The 17,892-nt window shown below is 47.0% G+C and overlaps 2 protein-coding genes across 2 annotated transcripts; one reads left to right on the top strand and one right to left on the bottom strand.

Annotated features, from left to right (window-relative positions):
* The first annotated feature begins 274 nt into the window (after positions 1-274).
* Positions 275-6,257, top strand: bmp3 (bone morphogenetic protein 3). Its single transcript, XM_086111033.1, has 3 exons — positions 275-809; positions 1,771-2,675; positions 4,355-6,257. Exons 1-3 carry the CDS (start codon positions 527-529, stop codon positions 4,544-4,546), a joined length of 1,380 nt encoding a protein of 459 aa, XP_085967159.1. The 5' UTR covers positions 275-526; the 3' UTR covers positions 4,547-6,257.
* Positions 6,258-6,493: 236 nt separating this feature from the next.
* prkg2 (protein kinase cGMP-dependent 2) lies at positions 6,494-17,863 on the bottom strand. Its single transcript, XM_086110816.1, has 19 exons — positions 17,855-17,863; positions 17,570-17,635; positions 15,298-15,526; positions 14,772-14,885; positions 14,008-14,113; positions 13,324-13,387; positions 12,851-12,928; positions 12,677-12,771; positions 12,535-12,603; positions 11,914-12,012; positions 11,689-11,839; positions 11,248-11,384; positions 10,498-10,587; positions 10,290-10,431; positions 8,095-8,258; positions 7,898-8,020; positions 7,749-7,811; positions 7,121-7,187; positions 6,494-6,851 (listed from the first exon to the last, which is right to left on the bottom strand). Exons 1-19 carry the CDS (start codon positions 17,861-17,863, stop codon positions 6,756-6,758), a joined length of 1,962 nt encoding a protein of 653 aa, XP_085966942.1. The 3' UTR covers positions 6,494-6,755.
* Between the last annotated feature and the right edge of the window lie 29 nt (positions 17,864-17,892).

Below are 17,892 nucleotides of genomic sequence, written 5' to 3'. Positions count from 1 at the left end.
ATTTATTTATTGATTGCACAACTGTGTGCGAGGAGCGACATGCATCGCCAAATATTTAGGCATGTGGAAAGGGGTGAACATGTCCTCTGCAGAATATTGAATTCAATTTAACGGATCGGCTGCTTTTCAAAGAGAGAGAGAGAGAGAGAGAGAGAGAGAGTTGGGGGGGGGGGGGGGGGGAGCTCGGACTACCCAGCTGGTCCCAGCAGCCTTATAATAGCGAGCTGAAGATCGCGCAGTTTCAACGAAAGCTGAGCCTCGGACCGGTCGGCTGCCTCGCTGCTCGGTTGGCCGCTCCTCACATCAGCGCGCAGCCGCCCGGGAGTCACGCGGCCCAGCCTCGCGTCTGCTTTGCGACCACCCGCACTGGACTCCACCCCGCTTGTGATGGTTCCCCGCTCGGGTGATACCCAGCCCTGCCGGAGATAGGAAGCTCCTTCTCGAAACTTGTGTGAAACTTTTCGAGAGCCATTCAGGTCGTCTCCGCGTCCGCGTCCGCGTCCGCCCCCCCCCCCCCCTCCCCGGGATGGCTTTTTTGGTGCCGCTCGCGCTCTTGGCGTGGACCTGCTGCGCGCGCCTCGGATACTGCGCCCTGCTCCCCGCCCAGGGGGATTTTACGCGCGCGGTGGTGGAGCGGAGGCAGCCGGTGGCGGATTCCCCGATTGCTCCCGTCGTGGTAGCGGGGAGCCAGGGGGGGCTGCCCCAGGACACGGTGACCGAGCACATGCACATGCTGTACGACAAGTACAACAAGGCGGGATTCCCCTTCAAGGACGGCAACACGGTGCGCAGCTTCAAGGCGCACTGGGGTACGTCGCAGAAGCTCTATTTTTACGCACACACGCACAAAAAAAAAAAGCTGTACAACACGCGCCGCAAAATGCATTTTAAAGTCCACAAATGCACAACGAGTTGACTCTTTCTGCGACGTGCATGTAGTCGTGAGTCACGGACGCTCATCCACCTGTTGCAGTTTGTTGCCTTCAGGAGGACAAAAAGCGCTCTCGAACCATCTCTCCCCTCACATCTTTTGGGGCATGTTTGAAAAGGCTTTCACGTTAATTCCCCCGCAAAGCTTTTCATCTCATTTTCTATGTTATTGATTTCAATCTAGATGTAATATATTTTTCCAAAGAAAATGTGTTCTTGACGATATCACGTTGGGTTTTGTGAAAACAAATCAAGTGGAGTCAGTCGCGACGGCTTCTCAAGTCATTTTGCTTTTGGTTTTCTTGGCGTTTGCTGCCCCCTGTTGAATGCTACGAGACATGCACTTTGTTCGGGACACCTGCTTCTCTCAGGGACGTCCTAATATGAAAAAAAAAAGTGCCCTTGTGAAGATAATCCAAGGAGGTTGTTTTATAATCTGACAATGAAGCGACTGATTGCTAATCTTTATTATGACTGTGGTCAAAATGTCATCTTGGTTTGTTCGCAAGGGTGCTGGAGCCGATCCCAGCCGTCTTCGGGCAGCAGGCGGAGGAACGTCAGACGATCGATTGCAGGCCACGCAAAACAAAACTTCGTTTAACCCGCCATGCACGTTTTGGGGGATTTTGTGGGAGGAATCCGGAGTACCCGGAGAAAACCCATGCGAACTCCCCACAGGAAGGCCGCAGCCCAGAATCGAATTCCGGAGCCTTTTCCTGTGAGGTGGACATGCTAACCAGTTGCCCACCGTGTCGGCTACCTAAAAGAAGCCAAAAAGCAAAGTTGTCGCGGTCCTTCTGTCCCGGATGTCATCTCTGACCGTCCCGTTTGTACTTTCAGGCGTGATCAACAAGAAGCAGCTTCAGATCTTCAACCTGACGTCACTCACCAAGTCCGAAGACGTCCTCTCTGCCGCGTTGCACTACTACATCGGGGACCTCCGCAACGGCAGCGGGTCCTGCACTCGACCCCAAGGTTGCGTCCTTCACGGCCCCCGCAGGCGCAGCCACATCCAGGCCGTCATCTGGAGCTTCGCCCCCGAGGCGGACCGGATGAGGACTCTGGGCCAGTTCCGCATCAACGTGTCCACGCACTACCGGGACTTTATCTCCTGGCAGTGGAAGGACATCACCCGGGTGGTCAACCAGGCCAAGGCGCACCAGCAGCTCCTCATCGGCATCGAGGTGGCCTCGGGGGGACCCCGGCCCTGGAAGGAACTCTTGGCTGACCGCTCCCCTTACATCCTGGTGTACGCCAACGACTCTGCAATCTCGGAGCCCGAGAGCGTGGTGGCGACCCTCAGGAGGAACCCCTCGGCAGGGGAGCCGAAGGCGGGGCAACGTGGGCGGAACGGGACGGAACCGCAGCGGAGCTCTTCCAGATCCAAGCGCTCTGTCAACGTCCCGCTCCCCCTGCAGAACAACGAGCTCCCCGGACCCGAGTACCCCTACGAGACCACCGGTTGGGACGAGTCCAGTCCCTACGAGCCCTTCCGGAGCAAGCAGGCCCGCCGGCCGCTTCGGAAAAAGAGCCGCAAGAACCTGAGGCACAAGATGCCTCTGCTGCGGTTCGATGAGCATACCATCAAGAAGGCCCGGAAGAAGCAGTGGAACGAGCCCCGCAATTGCGCGCGGCGCTACCTCAAAGTGGACTTTGCCGACATCGGCTGGAGCGAGTGGATTATTTCGCCAAAGTCTTTTGACGCCTACTACTGTGCCGGATCCTGCCAGTTCCCCATGCCTAAGGTGGGACTTTCTGCCAGTCTCCCTCATTGGGATCTGTCTTGCTTGACCCTGCCTTTTAGTGTCCAGATCTTTTATTCATGTGACGGAAAAGCGAGCGGACGACTGCACATGACACCGAAACATTTTTTAACTTCTTGGAAGATGATTGGTGGGTAGATAGATCTGTCAAAATTGCTCGAAACCCGTTTGGAAGGTGGGTTGCTATGACTTATCACGTGTGATGCTGTGGGTCCTGCTAGTTCCCTGTTGGTACCTCTTTTGGGGACCTGTCTGACTTTACATTGCTGGTCTACGATTTTGCGTCTCGATCGGATATACTGTACTTCACAGTCTACCGATGATATCTCATTTTAAGACGCGCCGCACACCGAACGACATGTCTGAACTCGACGGAACTGGACTCTGGCAAACAATTGACAGTACTGCGACACTGAGCAACTCGGTTGGTGGGTGGGGAAGTCTAAAGGTTATGCCGACTCTTTTTAAATGTCAATAGAGTCCCACCTTTACCTTGCATCGCAATGCTAAGTGACGACATGCTAGCATGATTGACGTGACATCATGATGGGTGGGTGGATTTTCGAGGGAGCTAGGTGGGTAGCCTGGTAAATAGGGAGGTTGAACTACCGTGCGTCGATAGGTGGGTAAGTAGGTAGCTTGTTTGGTAGTTTGGAAGTTTGATCCGTCGAACGGTACAACAGCGAGGCGGTTGGTAGGCAGGTCAATGTCGCGCCAACTAACATTCAGGAGATTCCCACTTTTACTTGGTGTCACAATGCTAGGTAGCTACATGTTAGCATCACCAATGTCACACATTTAACCTGAAATATTCAGATTTTGTACATGTGCTCAAGAAAATGATACATTTGCGCTGCTATATTGGACAACAGTAGCATGTAGCATCATGCTAACAACCATGTTTCCGCTTTGAGCCCATGTGGCCCCCAATCGAACGCTCCTCGAAGGCATCGTGTCATGTTTCTCGTTAAGCGAAGTCAAAAAACACAAACGGGCTTCCGATCTGATAAGAAGGCAAACATTTGAAACGTGGCCGGAATGTGCGCCGCTTAATTCCCTCCCTCTTGGAGTTCCTGGCCTTTGTAGTGTGCGCTAATTCTTCCCAGGAGTGGCCTGAGGCGTCGCGCTCCTCCACGCCCGCAAGGGTTGCTGTATCAAAGAGTGGACACGCCCCCTGAAAAGCGCACTGATCGAGTTGGTGCACCCCCTCTCTGCTGCTCACAGTTTTAAAAAATCGATAGTTTATCTTTCAAGGTGCGTCGTCACACAAATTTCGCATATCGATAACCCGCACACACACACCCTTACTTCTCCCCGCAGACCCTGAAACTCACATGTATGTTAATCGCACCTTTCCCAAACACTTGAATCCATGCATCCCTTTCGACAGGCCAACAAAGTTGGCGCACCATTCGCACACACTCAAGATAGTTTTGTTTCCAACTTTAGTAGCGTTTCGCAAACATTTAGAGCTGGCGCACACCGTTAAAAAAAAAGAGGGGGATTCGTACCACCACAACATGAGAGTCCCTCTTTTCATAATTTTCCGAAGTTTTATCATGAAAACAATGAGTTGATTGGGCGATCGAGCTCTTACACAAAATGAGTACGAAATGTCGTGTCGCTAAACCTTTTCTTATGGGGGTGCGTTTTACTTTCAGGCCCTGAAGCCTTCCAACCACGCCACCATCCAGAGCATCGTGCGGGCGGTGGGCGTGGTGCCCGGCATCCCGGAGCCGTGCTGCGTCCCGGAGAAGATGTCCTCCCTCAGCATCCTCTTCTTTGATGAGGACAAAAACGTGGTGCTCAAAGTCTACCCCAACATGACGGTGGATTCGTGCGCGTGCCGATAGTTCCCTTGGTGCACCGCCCCTTTTTTTTTTTTTTCCCTCCGTCACCACGGAAGCAAGTCCCGGAAAGATTCTTTCCTCTCCCGTTTCTTTTTGAAATGCCTCACATCAACAAAGGACCCGACTGACCGGGCACCGCAAGGTGGTGCGTAATGTGGTTCCGGGTGATTGGGGTGCGGCGGCGGGAAGCGACGGCGTCTCAAGGAAGGCGGCCACAGGATGGAGGAACACTGAAGGATGAATCCATTGGACAGGGCGCACCTCTTCCCATCGGCCACGTCCGTCTTACCCCAAAGTTTAAAAACCACAAACCCCTTTTGATTATGCAACGATGATCGAGTGGACCTGAAATAACCATTTTTATCATTTGCACCTCCAGGGGTACGCATCCCCCAGTTAACCCTGTTTTGGTGTGCGTTTCCCATTCACACTATGTTATTTTATTGTGTCATTTTGCTGATTCGAACGCTGACCCAGACCGATGCCCCGAAGGGGGTGCGCGTCACCATATCGGCTGTCAACGTTTGAAGCCACAACCGCCAATCCAGCTGTAAAGTTTTCAAACGACGCACCAGATTCAGAGTTGGTGTATCATGCTCAAGTAGAATTCAAATATTTCCATTCTTTTAAACCCGCACACCCCTTTCCTTGACATACTTCCTACATACCCGCCCGGATGTGTGAGCACCTCCGTTTTCGCCACGTCAGCAAGTATGTACCATTCATTGTTACATCACTTTATCGCTCAATTTCATCGTTTCAAAAACTTAAAACAAGACCCGCGGTTCCCCTTGGCCACTGCACACCCCTCCTCCCCAACATCGGAGGGAAAATGTTTGTCGTGGGCGCACTACTGTTTGCCCGATGTAAGAGTTCTGAACCAGTTTATTCAATATAAGAATGTATTTCCCACTCATCGCGACCTAACTTCATCGAATAACCTCAAGGATTCAACTGATACGTCGGGCCACTGCCTCTGCGGAGGTGCACCTCACGTTGCTAGCTTAGCCTTATGGTTGCTGCACCCCCCATGCCCGAATCAAGACATCCCATTCAATCCCGTAAAAGTGATCGTGTGCAATTCAAAACGACAATTTACAGAGACATTTTATCCACACCCCCTCGGTGAGGTGCGCTCCACCAATTGGAACCCTCATGTCTCATTTGTTCAACTTTATTGGATCATCTAACAAATTCCGAAATGGTGGATTCCTCTTCTTATCTTTTTTTTTTTTTTTTTTTAAATACTCATCCATGCACCACCATAATTTAACGCACCATCACCCCCCCTTAAAAAAACAACAACAACAAAAAGTTTTTCCTCACTGAAACAAACTTAACCAGGCAGGTTATCAGCTCTTTTGTTAAACTGCTAAAGCATCGCACCCTCGCCAACATCATCAGCCCCCCCACACACCCCCCCCTTTTTTTTTTCACAAAATAAGACATCCTCGGGTTGTATTGAAAGCTCAACACCAAAACAGCTATTTATGCAGACCAAACATTCCCCGTGCGCGCTCTCTTGTACATGTCGGTGTACATACTGCAGCTTTTGACTGGTTGTTGACAAGTCAAAAATACAACTTTTATATATTTTGTATGTTTTGTTAGCGATGCATGCCAAAGACTCACTGTGGCCTTTTGTTTTCTTTTGTGTAAATGTTAAGAAAACGCTTGTACAATAAGCTTGCTAAAGTATATTTGTACATGGAAATGTCTCGAAGCTATTTATTTTTGTCGATCTGGTGGAGGGGGCGTGGCCCGGGGAGGCGGGGAGGCGGGGTCTTTCCACATGACTTTGGCCTCTCAAAAGTATTCGAAGTAATGAATAAAAGGATGCCAAAGTCAAATGTTCACTTTCAAATCGTTTGTTGTGTGCGCGCCAACGGAGAAAATCAATCTGGAAAGAAAATTTCCACATCAATGATCCGATTTATTTTCTCCAGGAAACTAAAAGCCACATTTTGATGTATTTTATCCGGGGGGGGGGGAGTTCATTTCCTCATGAAAACAAAATATTGTGTCTGATGATTTTTTTTCTTCCCTTCTCAATTTTTTTATTTTTTTTTGTTGTTGAAATGAACAGGTCATATTTACAAAACAATCCACTCCGATGGTCAGGGAATCAGAAGAGGCGAAATGACGCATAGATAAGATTTCTCTTCTTCTTCTTGTTTTCGGCGGCGTCACGGGATGACGAGCATCGAGGAGCTTAGAAATCGGCGTCCCATCCTGAGAGCTCGTCGGGAGGAATTTTGTCATCGGGAGGATACGCGTCAAAGTGGCTGTGGTCCAGAGGCCCCGACACCTGAAAGACGCCACCGCAAGCCGACGGCCGCTAACTTCAGGTGCGTTGTTCCCGCTGCAATCATTTTCCTGACTCTGTGTTACTTTATTTTGTGACAGAATGAGTGACGCAACCAATCCACGTAACGTAGCTGCCACCATTTCAAGTGATTCTGATGAACCTCAAATCGAGTTCAGATGTTCTAGTAGTCGTTTCTTTTTTTTTTTTGACTCCGGTACAGGCTGTGAGTTTGAAAAAAAAGTGTCGATGTTGTTTGACGGCCAACTTACGTGTCTCTTGAGGGGCGACGGCAGGGTCTGAGCGTTTAGCCCCGCCCAGTCGAAGCCATTAAACCACCTGCACACAAGCTTACATTCGTTTGTTGTTCTGCTTCTTCCTTTCATAACTTTGCTGCTGTGAATTGGGAATTTCTCCATTGCGAGACTAATAAAGGTTTTCTTATCTTATCAGGAGGTATGAAGATTGTTTAAAAAAACCCCAAAACATTTCATTTTCTGTTACAAAAAAAAAAAAAGAATACCGCTTTAATCTTGTAATATTACGATCCTCTCCAGAAAAAAAAATATCTATCAATATACTCTTGCTTTAATCTCATATTATTTCTTATCATAATTGAAACACGTATTACTGTTTCTTTAGAAAGTCCTGTAAATGACAACTTTCTTCCAAAAAGTTCTAAAAATTTGATTTTCCTAAAAAAAAAAAAATTCTTGTAATACTATTTTTTTCATCAGAAAATCTTAAAATGATACTTTTGTAAAAACACAAAAAAAAAGGAAAAAAAGAACCTTGCAATTCGACAACGTTCAGCCTGAAAATAAGTATCAATATATGTTGTTCTAAATAATTTTTAAGAAGTGTTTAAAAAGTTTTCGTGTAAAAAACAATCCACGGGACCTGTGCTTGTTGATGTCGCCGATGCCGCCCTTCATGTTTCCCAGCCGCTCAGCCGGGTTCCCCCTGAGGAAGACCAACCAGAAGCCCAAATGCTTTGTTGACAGCAACGCGCATGTGTGTGTGCGTGTGTGCACTGGTGGCGGCGGCACCTGCAGAGCTTGCGTATGAGGTCCTCGGGCCGCTTGGCGATCTTCTTGGTGAAGTCCATCTTGTCGACGCCCTTCAAGATGTTGGTGTACGTGGCCATCTGGTCGCTTCCTGTGAAGGGGGGGCTGGTTGCCCAGAGCAGCGAGTCCATTTATTTGTCTTTTTTTGCCTTACGGGAGGGAAGTTTTGACAGGCGCACCTGCCAGTCAGAAGCTCAAACACCAGGATGCCCAGGCACCAAAAATCCACACTGAGATTGTGTCCCTTGTTGAGGATAATCTCCGGGGCCACGTACTCGGGGGTCCCGCAGAAGGTCCAGGTCTTCTGACCCCCGTGCATCTTCTTGGCAAAGCCAAAGTCCACCTACAAAAACGTGCTCAGCGTGACGCTCCGCTTTCTCCACTCGGCTCACTTTTGCCTAACCCTAATCCCTAATCCTAGCCCCTACACCTCAGGGTTAGGAGCCTGATCCTAACCATAAACCTAAACCCTCGCCTTGGCCCCTAACCCCGCCTGGCCCCTAACCATAACCCCCTAACCCCAAACCCAAACCTAACTCCACCCATCACCCAAACCCTAATTCTAAGGCAGGGGCCCCGAACTGCCGGTCCGCGGACCAGTACCGGTCCGCAGGGCATTTGGTACCGGGCCTCACAGAAAGAACTTGCCTAAATTCCGTTTTATTTATTTCGGAATACGAAAGATGTTTTATTTTGAAAAATTACCGGATTCTCCGTTACATCAGTCTGTGTCACGCTTGACTCACGTCAAACCACGCTTCTCCGTCACGTGACCGATTACGCTACAAACAAAACGTTGGAGGTCGCAAAATGAGTTTAAAAAAAACTGCTGGAGATCGCAAATGACGGCGGCCTTAAAAGCACGTTCGAGACAACTGGATTAAAGTTATGGCTGAATACTCTTGAGATTGCCACAATAGTACTGTTGCTATTTCCGACATCCTACCTGTGTGAGGCGGGGGTTTTCTGCAGCAACGGCGACTAAAACAAAATTACGAAGTAGACCGGACATAAACCACACACTTGAGGTGTCATTGTCTCCTATTACCTCGAGATGGGACCGTCTGGTTGCAGAAAATCAAGCTCGGGGCTGTGGTGAGTCGTCATTTTCATGCACTTTGAATTTGCGTTGTATCGTATTTTGAATGCATTAAACACGACCATCGCGATCAGCGTTGCGGCCACATTAGACGCTCCTTGTATTTATTATTATATTTCGAAAACACCAAAGTTTTCATGCAGCTCATACCATACTATTTTGTTGTATTAATCCGCCACATCTTAAATGCCGGTCCCTGAAAATATTGTCTGACATAAACCGGTCCGTGGGGCAAAAAAGGTTGGTTTTTAATCACTCTTGGTCACCCATTCAGATAGCCCTCAGTCTATATTGAACATAAAATATATACAGTAATAATTTGACAGAAAATAATAAGGTAAATAAAATAGTAAAAAGAAAGAAATCAGTCTTCATTCAACACAGTTATTATGTTCAAGAGGGTAGGAAGAAGTAAAAAACGTATCTAGTCCTACCCCGTTATGTGTTTATATCTAATGAATCATTTTTATATCAATCAGAAAAGAAAGAAAGTAAGAAGAAAGAAGTCTCCATTAAGGCTCATACTTTACCCTTAACTGTGATATTTTTACAACTTTTGGTTTGTATCGGGATTATATACATCCACATGTACATTAATTGGGCGATTTTAAAGTCAACCAGGTCATAAAATTTCATCGTATTTGATAAATAGTGGATTTGTGGGTTCCGTATATTTTGATCTATTAATAATTCGAATTGCTTTTTTTTTTGTAGTTTTAGAATAGGGAGTGTTTGTTTTGCAGGCATTTCCCCATATTTCCACGCAGTAGTTCGTATATGGTAATAATAATGAAGAGTATAATGTGTACAAGGATCTCTTATTTAGCACTTCCTTGGTTTTGTAGAGGATCCCTACGGTTTTGGCTATTCTTCTTTTTACGTTATCGATATGTGGCTTCCAACGTAGTTTTGAGTCTATTACTAATCCGAGAAACTTGGTTTCATACGATCTTTCTATCTCAATTGAGTTTACCATCATTTTAATTGGTCTTGTGCCAAAAACAATTAACTTTGATTTTTTGGATCAAACTTGTTTCCTTAAGCGCTGACCCATGCTAAATGTTTGTATGTCATGTGGCTGTGCCTTGACTCCGCAGTCTCCATTTGGCTGCACTTTGCCCTCAGACTTCTCTCAGGATAACAATGTCTCTCCTTAACCACTCTTGACATCAATGTTTTGTGATGCCGTGGCTGTGCCTGAGCTTAAAACGCCATTCCGCCGTCTCATCTTTGCCCGCAGTCTCCCCTTGGATAAAACGTGCGCGGTCCACTCACCAGTTTGACGTAACCTTCAGAGTCCAGCATGAGGTTCTCCGGCTTGAGGTCCCGGTAGAGGATCATCTTGCGGTGCAGGTACTTGAAGGCCTCGGTCACGCAGCCCACGCAGAACTTGGCGGTGGTCTCGTCAAAGCTCCCCCTGAAGAAGGCGACGGGAGAGACCAAGTCACTGAAAGCACAAACAAGGACCATCTCTGGGGTCTACCTGTCTCTGAGAAGACTCCAGACCTCTCCTCCAAGACACGCCTCGAGCAGCATGTAGACGTATTTGTCGTCTCGGAATGTTCGGAACAGTCTGGAGAGGAGGAATCGCACGGTCAGTTTGTTGGCTCACAAAATGATGTTCGGGGTTAGCGATGACGCCAAAGGCGGTGGCGTCTTCAGTTGACAAAGTCTGTCTAATTCCCCCCCCCAGTGGTACCTTGAGATATTGATGAACAAAACTAGCATTGACATTGCGGTGCGGTAACCCTTTAAGCAACAGATATTTCAACAAAAAAACGGTCCGCCAACACAGGGAGACACACAATGTAGCAACACTTACAAGCCATGTATTATTTATCCTCTGCAAAGACTGACTAATATGACTGTGGCTAACTGAGGACTTCATGCCTGTTGACAGGACTTCATGTAGTATAGTTACTGCCCCCTGGTGGCCAAGGTGCGCTCACCAGAGGAGGCAAAAAAAAACCAGTTTTTTTTTTCATTTTTCACTTTGAGAGCTACTCAATTCCTGATTAATCGTTAAACTAAAATACATCATTAATAAGCATGATGAATAATATTGAATTCAAAATAAATGAAACAAGTGACATTCATCAAGAACATTCAAGTCGTATCTCAAAGCACCAGCGTGGCGTCATTTCTGGACGGACTTTAAGACAAAGGAAGGACAAACTGGTGAATTTTGTGAGTGCAAATATTTGTAAGAGCAAATTTGAGACGAGGTCGCGACCGGACGACAAAGGGCGAGCTGGCCTCGGCGAGGATGAGGCGCTCCGAGTGGATGTGCTCCTCCTGCCGGCTGTCCACGACGTGCTTCTTCTTGATCACCTTCAGGGCGAACGTCACGTCCTCGCCCTTCACCTTCACCTGCCCAAAGACAAAAAACATTTCCGATGATGACGATGACCAGTTGAGCAAAAAAAAAAAAAAAGAAAACAAAAAAATGAAACAGGCGTTTCGTTTTCCATCCTAAAATATTTGACCACATTTTGGCTGGAGCGTGAGAAGACCCTCCCATTTGCATATGGGTGACTTCTTTTTGCAGGAAAAAAAAACAAACTTTTTTTTCCCCTCTGGAAAAAATGTAATGGCTGTGTATGACAATACAGTATTGGTGACCATTTGCTTTTTTTTTGTTTTTAGGTGAAATGGCGAGTAAAAGTGTTTGTACCAGTTCAACTCGTCCGAATCCGCCCACGCCGAGCGTGGCGACGACGTCCATGTGGTCGAGCGGTCTGGACGACGAGAAGGCGGCGGTCATTTGCTTCAGGCGCAGCACGTCGGGGGGCAACGTCTGACCGGGGCGCCGCGACAGCGACTTCCTGCGCGGGGGGCGGCAACCGTGCAGAGCTAGCGGCGGCGACCAAAGCGGCGCGCCAGCGAGCCGGCGCCCTACCCGGCGTTTCGCTTCAAGTCGCCCCGGTCCAGCGTGGCCACGTAGCCTCGGAGGTACCTCTGGAGCTCGTCAAAGGTGCCCACCGTCTGGTCGAAGGTCCTGACGCCGCCAACAGCATTAGCATGCTAACGAGCACGCTGGCTCAAATTTAGACCCCAACAGAGACTAGGAACCCTAATTTGAGACCCTAACCCTAGCTCTCAACCTTATTTAGAACCCCCAATTCTGTTCTAAAACCCCCAACTCTAGCGCTAAACCCTAATTTGAAACCCTAACCATAGTTTAAAATCCTAATTTGAAACCTGAACACTGTCTTCAATCCTAATTTGAAACTCCATACTTAATTTTGCAATCCCAATTTTAAAAGCCCGATCCCGTCTCAAAACCCAAATTAGTCACGTTCAAAAGTTAATATGAAACCTTAACACTCGTGCGAAAACCCTAACCCTGGCTCGAAACCCAAATTTGAAACCAAAAGGCTGGCTCGGAACCCAATTTAAAACCCAAACTATTGCTCTAAACCCCGTTTTCAAACGCTCACCCCAATTTTGAAACCATAACCTTTGGTCAAAGCCCCAGTTGAAAACCCTAACCCCGTCGCTTATCATGTGCTTTACTCACCGTCTGTCCATGAGGAGGCACTCCACTCTGTCCTCATCGGCAACGATGTTCACGGACCTGACGCCATCGCTGAAGCAAAGTTGAGCATTAGCTTGAGCAAGAGCCGCATTAGCGCTTAGCTTATGTGGACACGAATGGCTACCTGATGAGCGCCTTCTCCCCAAAGTGGTCGCCCTTTTGTAACATGTTGATGACCTGAGGACTCTTGTGGTCCTGCGTGGTCTGGGTCACCGTTACCTGCGTGGTGAAAAGCAGCTTTTTATTTTGTGGTAGGGCGTTGACAGGAAGTAGGTAGTAGTAGCGCTTGAAGCCTTACCTTTCCTTGAGCAATGATGTAGAAGGTGCTGCCCTCCTCGCCCTCGCGTATCACGTAGTCGCCTTTGTTGTAGTACTCCTGCAGGGAAGGGCAAGGTAAGGCATCAAGAAGAAGACACGCCCCTTATTTCAGACTCCAACTCGGGCCTGAAACCCTACTTCGAAACTTTAACCCGAGCTTGAAACACGAATCCAGGCTTGGAAGCCATATTTGTCTTGAAACCCTACCCCATGCTAAGATAGGGTCCCTGGTGTGAAACCCTAACCCCTAACCGCTTCCCTCACCTCGACCTCCCAACTAGAATCACGGTGCGAGTGACCATTGCTTTGTCCAAAAAACGGACGCACGAGGAGCCCCACGCATTACAAAAAAAAGATTCTAATCAACATATAAAAAACCGTAGAGTAATTGTGGCTGGAAACGCTAACTGTTCCTGGTTCGATTGCTTCATTGGAGCTGCGTGAGAACCTTACCACCTCCAGACAGTCCATGATCTTGCTGAGTTTGTCATCAGGCAGATTCGCCAAAAGAGTCACGCTGATGGAAAAAAAAAACACACAAACCAAAATGTCAAACCAAGTTTATTCCACATCTGATCCGGTTGTAGCTGCGGCGTAACGGTAACACGCACTATTTATTTGAGCACCGGTTGAAACCGTAACCGCATTAACATACGCTCATCTTTCTTGAAACTTCAAATGCCAGCACTGTCTTCAAACCCTAATTGAAACGCCTAATTCTGGCAGAAGTGCAATACTGATGCAAATACAGTATACACACACACAAAAATGTCAAATGTAGTTCAATCCAGAACTGATCCAGATTTGGCCGTCGTGGAAGCATGGAATGTAAACGCCACCTGAAAACCTGATTGCAAGCCTCATCCTCGCAACCAAGTCTTGGCGCAACTTTCCAATCTTTCACTGGAACCGTAAAACGCCACCGCTACCAAGTCTAATCCGGATCTGATTCAGATTTGGCTGAAGTGTAAACGATCAAACCAAATTTAGTCCAGATCTTTTGCGCATGTGGCCACAGTGTGACGTAACATTTACAGTGGGATGAAACCACACAGATACTGGCACGTCTGGCCCATCTGATCAGGTTTAGTGCTTTTCGACAACATTTCGAGGTGGCATCTAAGCCGTTGCACCGACCTGCGCAGGAAATGTCGGTACTCGTGGTGGCGCGTGTCGGCCGTCCTCCTCATGATATTCTGGAAGGCTTCGCGCTCCGGAGCCCACGCGCACACTCGGTTCACAGCTGCCGCGGAAACAAAGGCGGTACGCAAATTATTTGGGGCGGGGGTTGTGGGGGGGGGGGGGGGGGTCTGTTTTTTTCTTTTTAGGATTCCCCGACCTCCTACACATCCATAGTACTGGAAAACTTCGATGCAAAACCAATGTTGTGATAAAAGGTCTCTCATTTGGATCTTCCCCGTCACCAGGTTTGAAGAATGAACAAATGACTTGGAGCTTGTGTACTTTTTTTTGCGGACAAAGGACTTTGATCGAGCTTTGTTCAGTACAAAGTACTTTGATTTGGATCTTGACCGTTTTAAGAAAGACATTTTGTTTGCAGGCATCATCCTCGACCGGTTCGGAATAAAGTTTTTTTCGGTTTGTTTGTTATGGATCTCGCATGAATATTTGAGAAACGGATACAGAGGACTGATGGAAACCTTTCTTTCTTTTTTTTTCTGAACAAACGACTTTGATTTGGATTTATCGTAACTGGCTCGTTTAGCGGCGACACGAATTGCCAACGAGCGCATAAACGTGTCGCTTGTGCCTCAGAAGTGTGTGAAGACTTTTGCAATTCCGCATTTTACATCAGACGCTCAGCCAGTTTGTAAGGAATTTAGCGTTAGCGTCGACGGCGCATGAAAGCCTCTTGAACGAGATGTTGGCGCGGCGCTTACCTCGCACGGGGGCGGTGCGTGTACAGTTGTCGAGGATGGCCAGCTCGCCAAACGCCGTCCACGCCACCATCGACGACACCAGCGTGTCCTGCTCAAACACGTCCAACTTTCCATCTGCGTGCGCGTGCGCGCGCGGGAGAGAGAGAGAGAGAGAGAGAGAGACAAAATAAATTACTGTATCACACAACACACGCGCGCACAAACACATTACATTACAGTATCACACATCATAATCATGCTTTATGTAATGGGTGCCTGTGTACACCTTTATGTAATGTGTGTGTGTGTGAAAAGTCTCTTGTCAGGAACAGGGAGAGACTTTAAGAAAGTTGCCTGTCAGGAATAGGGACGTTGGGTGTAGCTGCTTATCAGGGATAAGGACTTTTGAAAAGTTACTTGTCAAGAACATTTACTGAAGTCATCTGTCAGGATGATTGATGTCCGCAATCGGAAAATGGGACTCTTCTAAAGCCACCATAACTTTGCTCAATATTGTCGGACAGGAACAAGAACGGAGTGGTGGTACCTTCCAAGACAAAGAGATGGCTGCCAGCTTCTCCCTGCTGGACCACGTAATCCCCCTGCTGGTACGTGCGCAGGTACATGCACTCCACCGTGTCTCCAAGCTGCTGAGGCTCCAGACGCTTCAGGTATTGGTTCCTGTTCAGAGCCTCCACCAGCTGCTGCTTCACACTGCCGCACACACGGGGAGCAAAAACGCCACAAACACAGGGGACCCAGTCAGCAAAATTGGTCTGTGTTTATTCGGCTAAACCCCTTACTATACATGGTCGTTTTTTTCGGCTGAAAATTTCGTCCAAAAATGCCTTACTATACATGGTCGTTTTTTTCGGCTAAAAATTTCGTCCAAAAACGCCTTATGATATACATGGTCGTTTTTTTCGGCTAAAAACGCCTTACTATACATGGTCGTTTTTTTTCGGGCTAAAAACGCCTTACTATACTATGTCGTTTTTTTTCGGGCTAAAAACGCCTTACTATACTATGTCGTTTTTTTCGGGCTAAAAACGCCTTACTATACTATGTCGTTTTTTTTTCGGGCTAAAAACGGCTTACTATACATGGTCGTTTTTTTTTCGGGCTAAAAACGCCTTACTATACTGTCGTTTTTTTCGGGCTAAAAACGCCTTACTATACTATGTCGTTTTTTTTTTTTCGGGCTAAAAACGCCTTACTATACTATGTCGTTTTTTCGGGCTAAAAACGCCTTACTATACTATGTCGTTTTTTTTCGGGCTAAAAACGGCTTACTATACATGGTCGGTTTTTTTTCGGGCTAAAAACGCCTTACTATACTATGTCGTTTTTTTTCGGGCTAAAAACGCCTTACTATATATACTATGTCGTTTTTTTTCGGGCTAAAAACGGCTTACTATACTATGTCGTTTTTTTCGGCTAAAAACGCCTTACTATACATGGTCGTTTTTTTTTCGGGCTAAAAACGCCTTACTATACTATGTCGTTTTTTTTCGGGCTAAAACGCCTTACTATACTATGTCGTTTTTTTTTCGAGCTAAAAACGCCTTACTATACTATGTCGTTTTTTTCGGGCTAAAAACGCCTTACTATACTATGTCGTTTTTTTCGGGCTAAAAACGCCTTACTATACTATGTCGTTTTTTTTTCGGGCTAAAAACGGCTTACTATACTATGTCGTTTTTTTCGGCTAAAAACGCCTTACTATACATGGTCGTTTTTTTTCGGGCTAAAAACGCCTTACTATACTATGTCGTTTTTTTTCGGGCTAAAACGCCTTACTATACTATGTCGTTTTTTTTTCGAGCTAAAAACACCTTACTATACTATGTCGTTTTTTTCGGGCTAAAAACGCCTTACTATACTATGTCGTTTTTTTTCGGGCTAAAAACGGCTTACTATACTATGTCGTTTTTTTCGGCTAAAAACGCCTTACTATACATGGTCGTTTTTTTCGGGCTAAAAACGCCTTACTATACTATGTTGTTTTTTTTCGGGCTAAAAACGCCTTACTATACTATGTCGTTTTTTTTTCGAGCTAAAAACGCCTTACTATACTATGTCGTTTTTTTTTCGGGCTAAAAACACCTTACTATACTATGTTGTTTTTTTTCGGGCTAAAAACGCCTTACTATACTATGTCGTTTTTTTCGGGCTAAAAACGGCTTACTATACTGTTGTTTTTTTCGGGCTAAAAACGCCTTACTATACATGGACGTTTTTTTCAGCTAAAATTTTCGTCCAAAAATGCCCTACTATACATGGTCGTTTTTTTCCGGCTAAAAACGTCTTTCTGTACATGGTTGTTTTTTGCGGCTAAAAACGCCTTACTATACATCACTGGTGTCAAACTCATTTCACATGGTGGGCCACATACGGCCTCGGTAGATGTGTGTGGTGAAGTGGGCGGACCATTAAAATGATACAATACTTTACACACACAACACACACCACACAGACTGGCAAGACGACAAATGGACACAGACAAACAAAGACAGACAGCACAAAAAGCACACCCACACATTCACAACTACATTGAAAGACACTCTCCAAAATTTGCTTGTCTGTCGATAGTTGTGCGTCCGTGCGTGTGCACAGGCGCATGTTCGCATTGTTTTTGTCTGTCGTGCGCCGTCTCCATAAGTCTCTGCGTATGTGTCGACGACTGTCCGTGTGTATGTGGCGCTACCGCCAGACGCTGAATGAGCCCACCAAAGATGGCGGGCGGCGTTCAATCAATACGCGCCCGATCACAGTCACGGGCCACGAACGCGCATGCTGAGCAACTTTGCTGAAGTCACCTCCCAGGAACAAGCACGGCCTGGAATATTGGGGAAAAAGTATTCCCGAACAATGTCCAACGCAACCTGTCGAGAACAACAACGTTGATTAAGAATAAGGGCGCATATGCGGCATGTGGCGTGTTCGTCACAGCATGGGGGGGGGGCGGGGGGGCAGCTGCGAGTGGTTTCATGCAGTGACATATTTTGGAGGTACAGGGGGCGCTAAATAGCCATCTGTCGATTCAAATGTTACTCGCTCCAATGGCTCTTTTTTTTCTTCCTGAAGAAAAAAAAGAATTTCACATTCGTCATATCACGTCGTTGATAAACACATTTCGATG

The sequence above is a fragment of the Hippocampus guttulatus genome, chromosome 5, assembly GCF_054856545.1.
Source record: "Hippocampus guttulatus isolate MCC_2025c chromosome 5, RoL_Hgut_1.0, whole genome shotgun sequence".
NCBI lineage: Eukaryota > Metazoa > Chordata > Actinopteri > Syngnathiformes > Syngnathidae > Hippocampus > Hippocampus guttulatus.
Note: the sequence above shows the minus strand (reverse complement) of the source record. Positions and strands in the feature narration are given on the sequence as shown.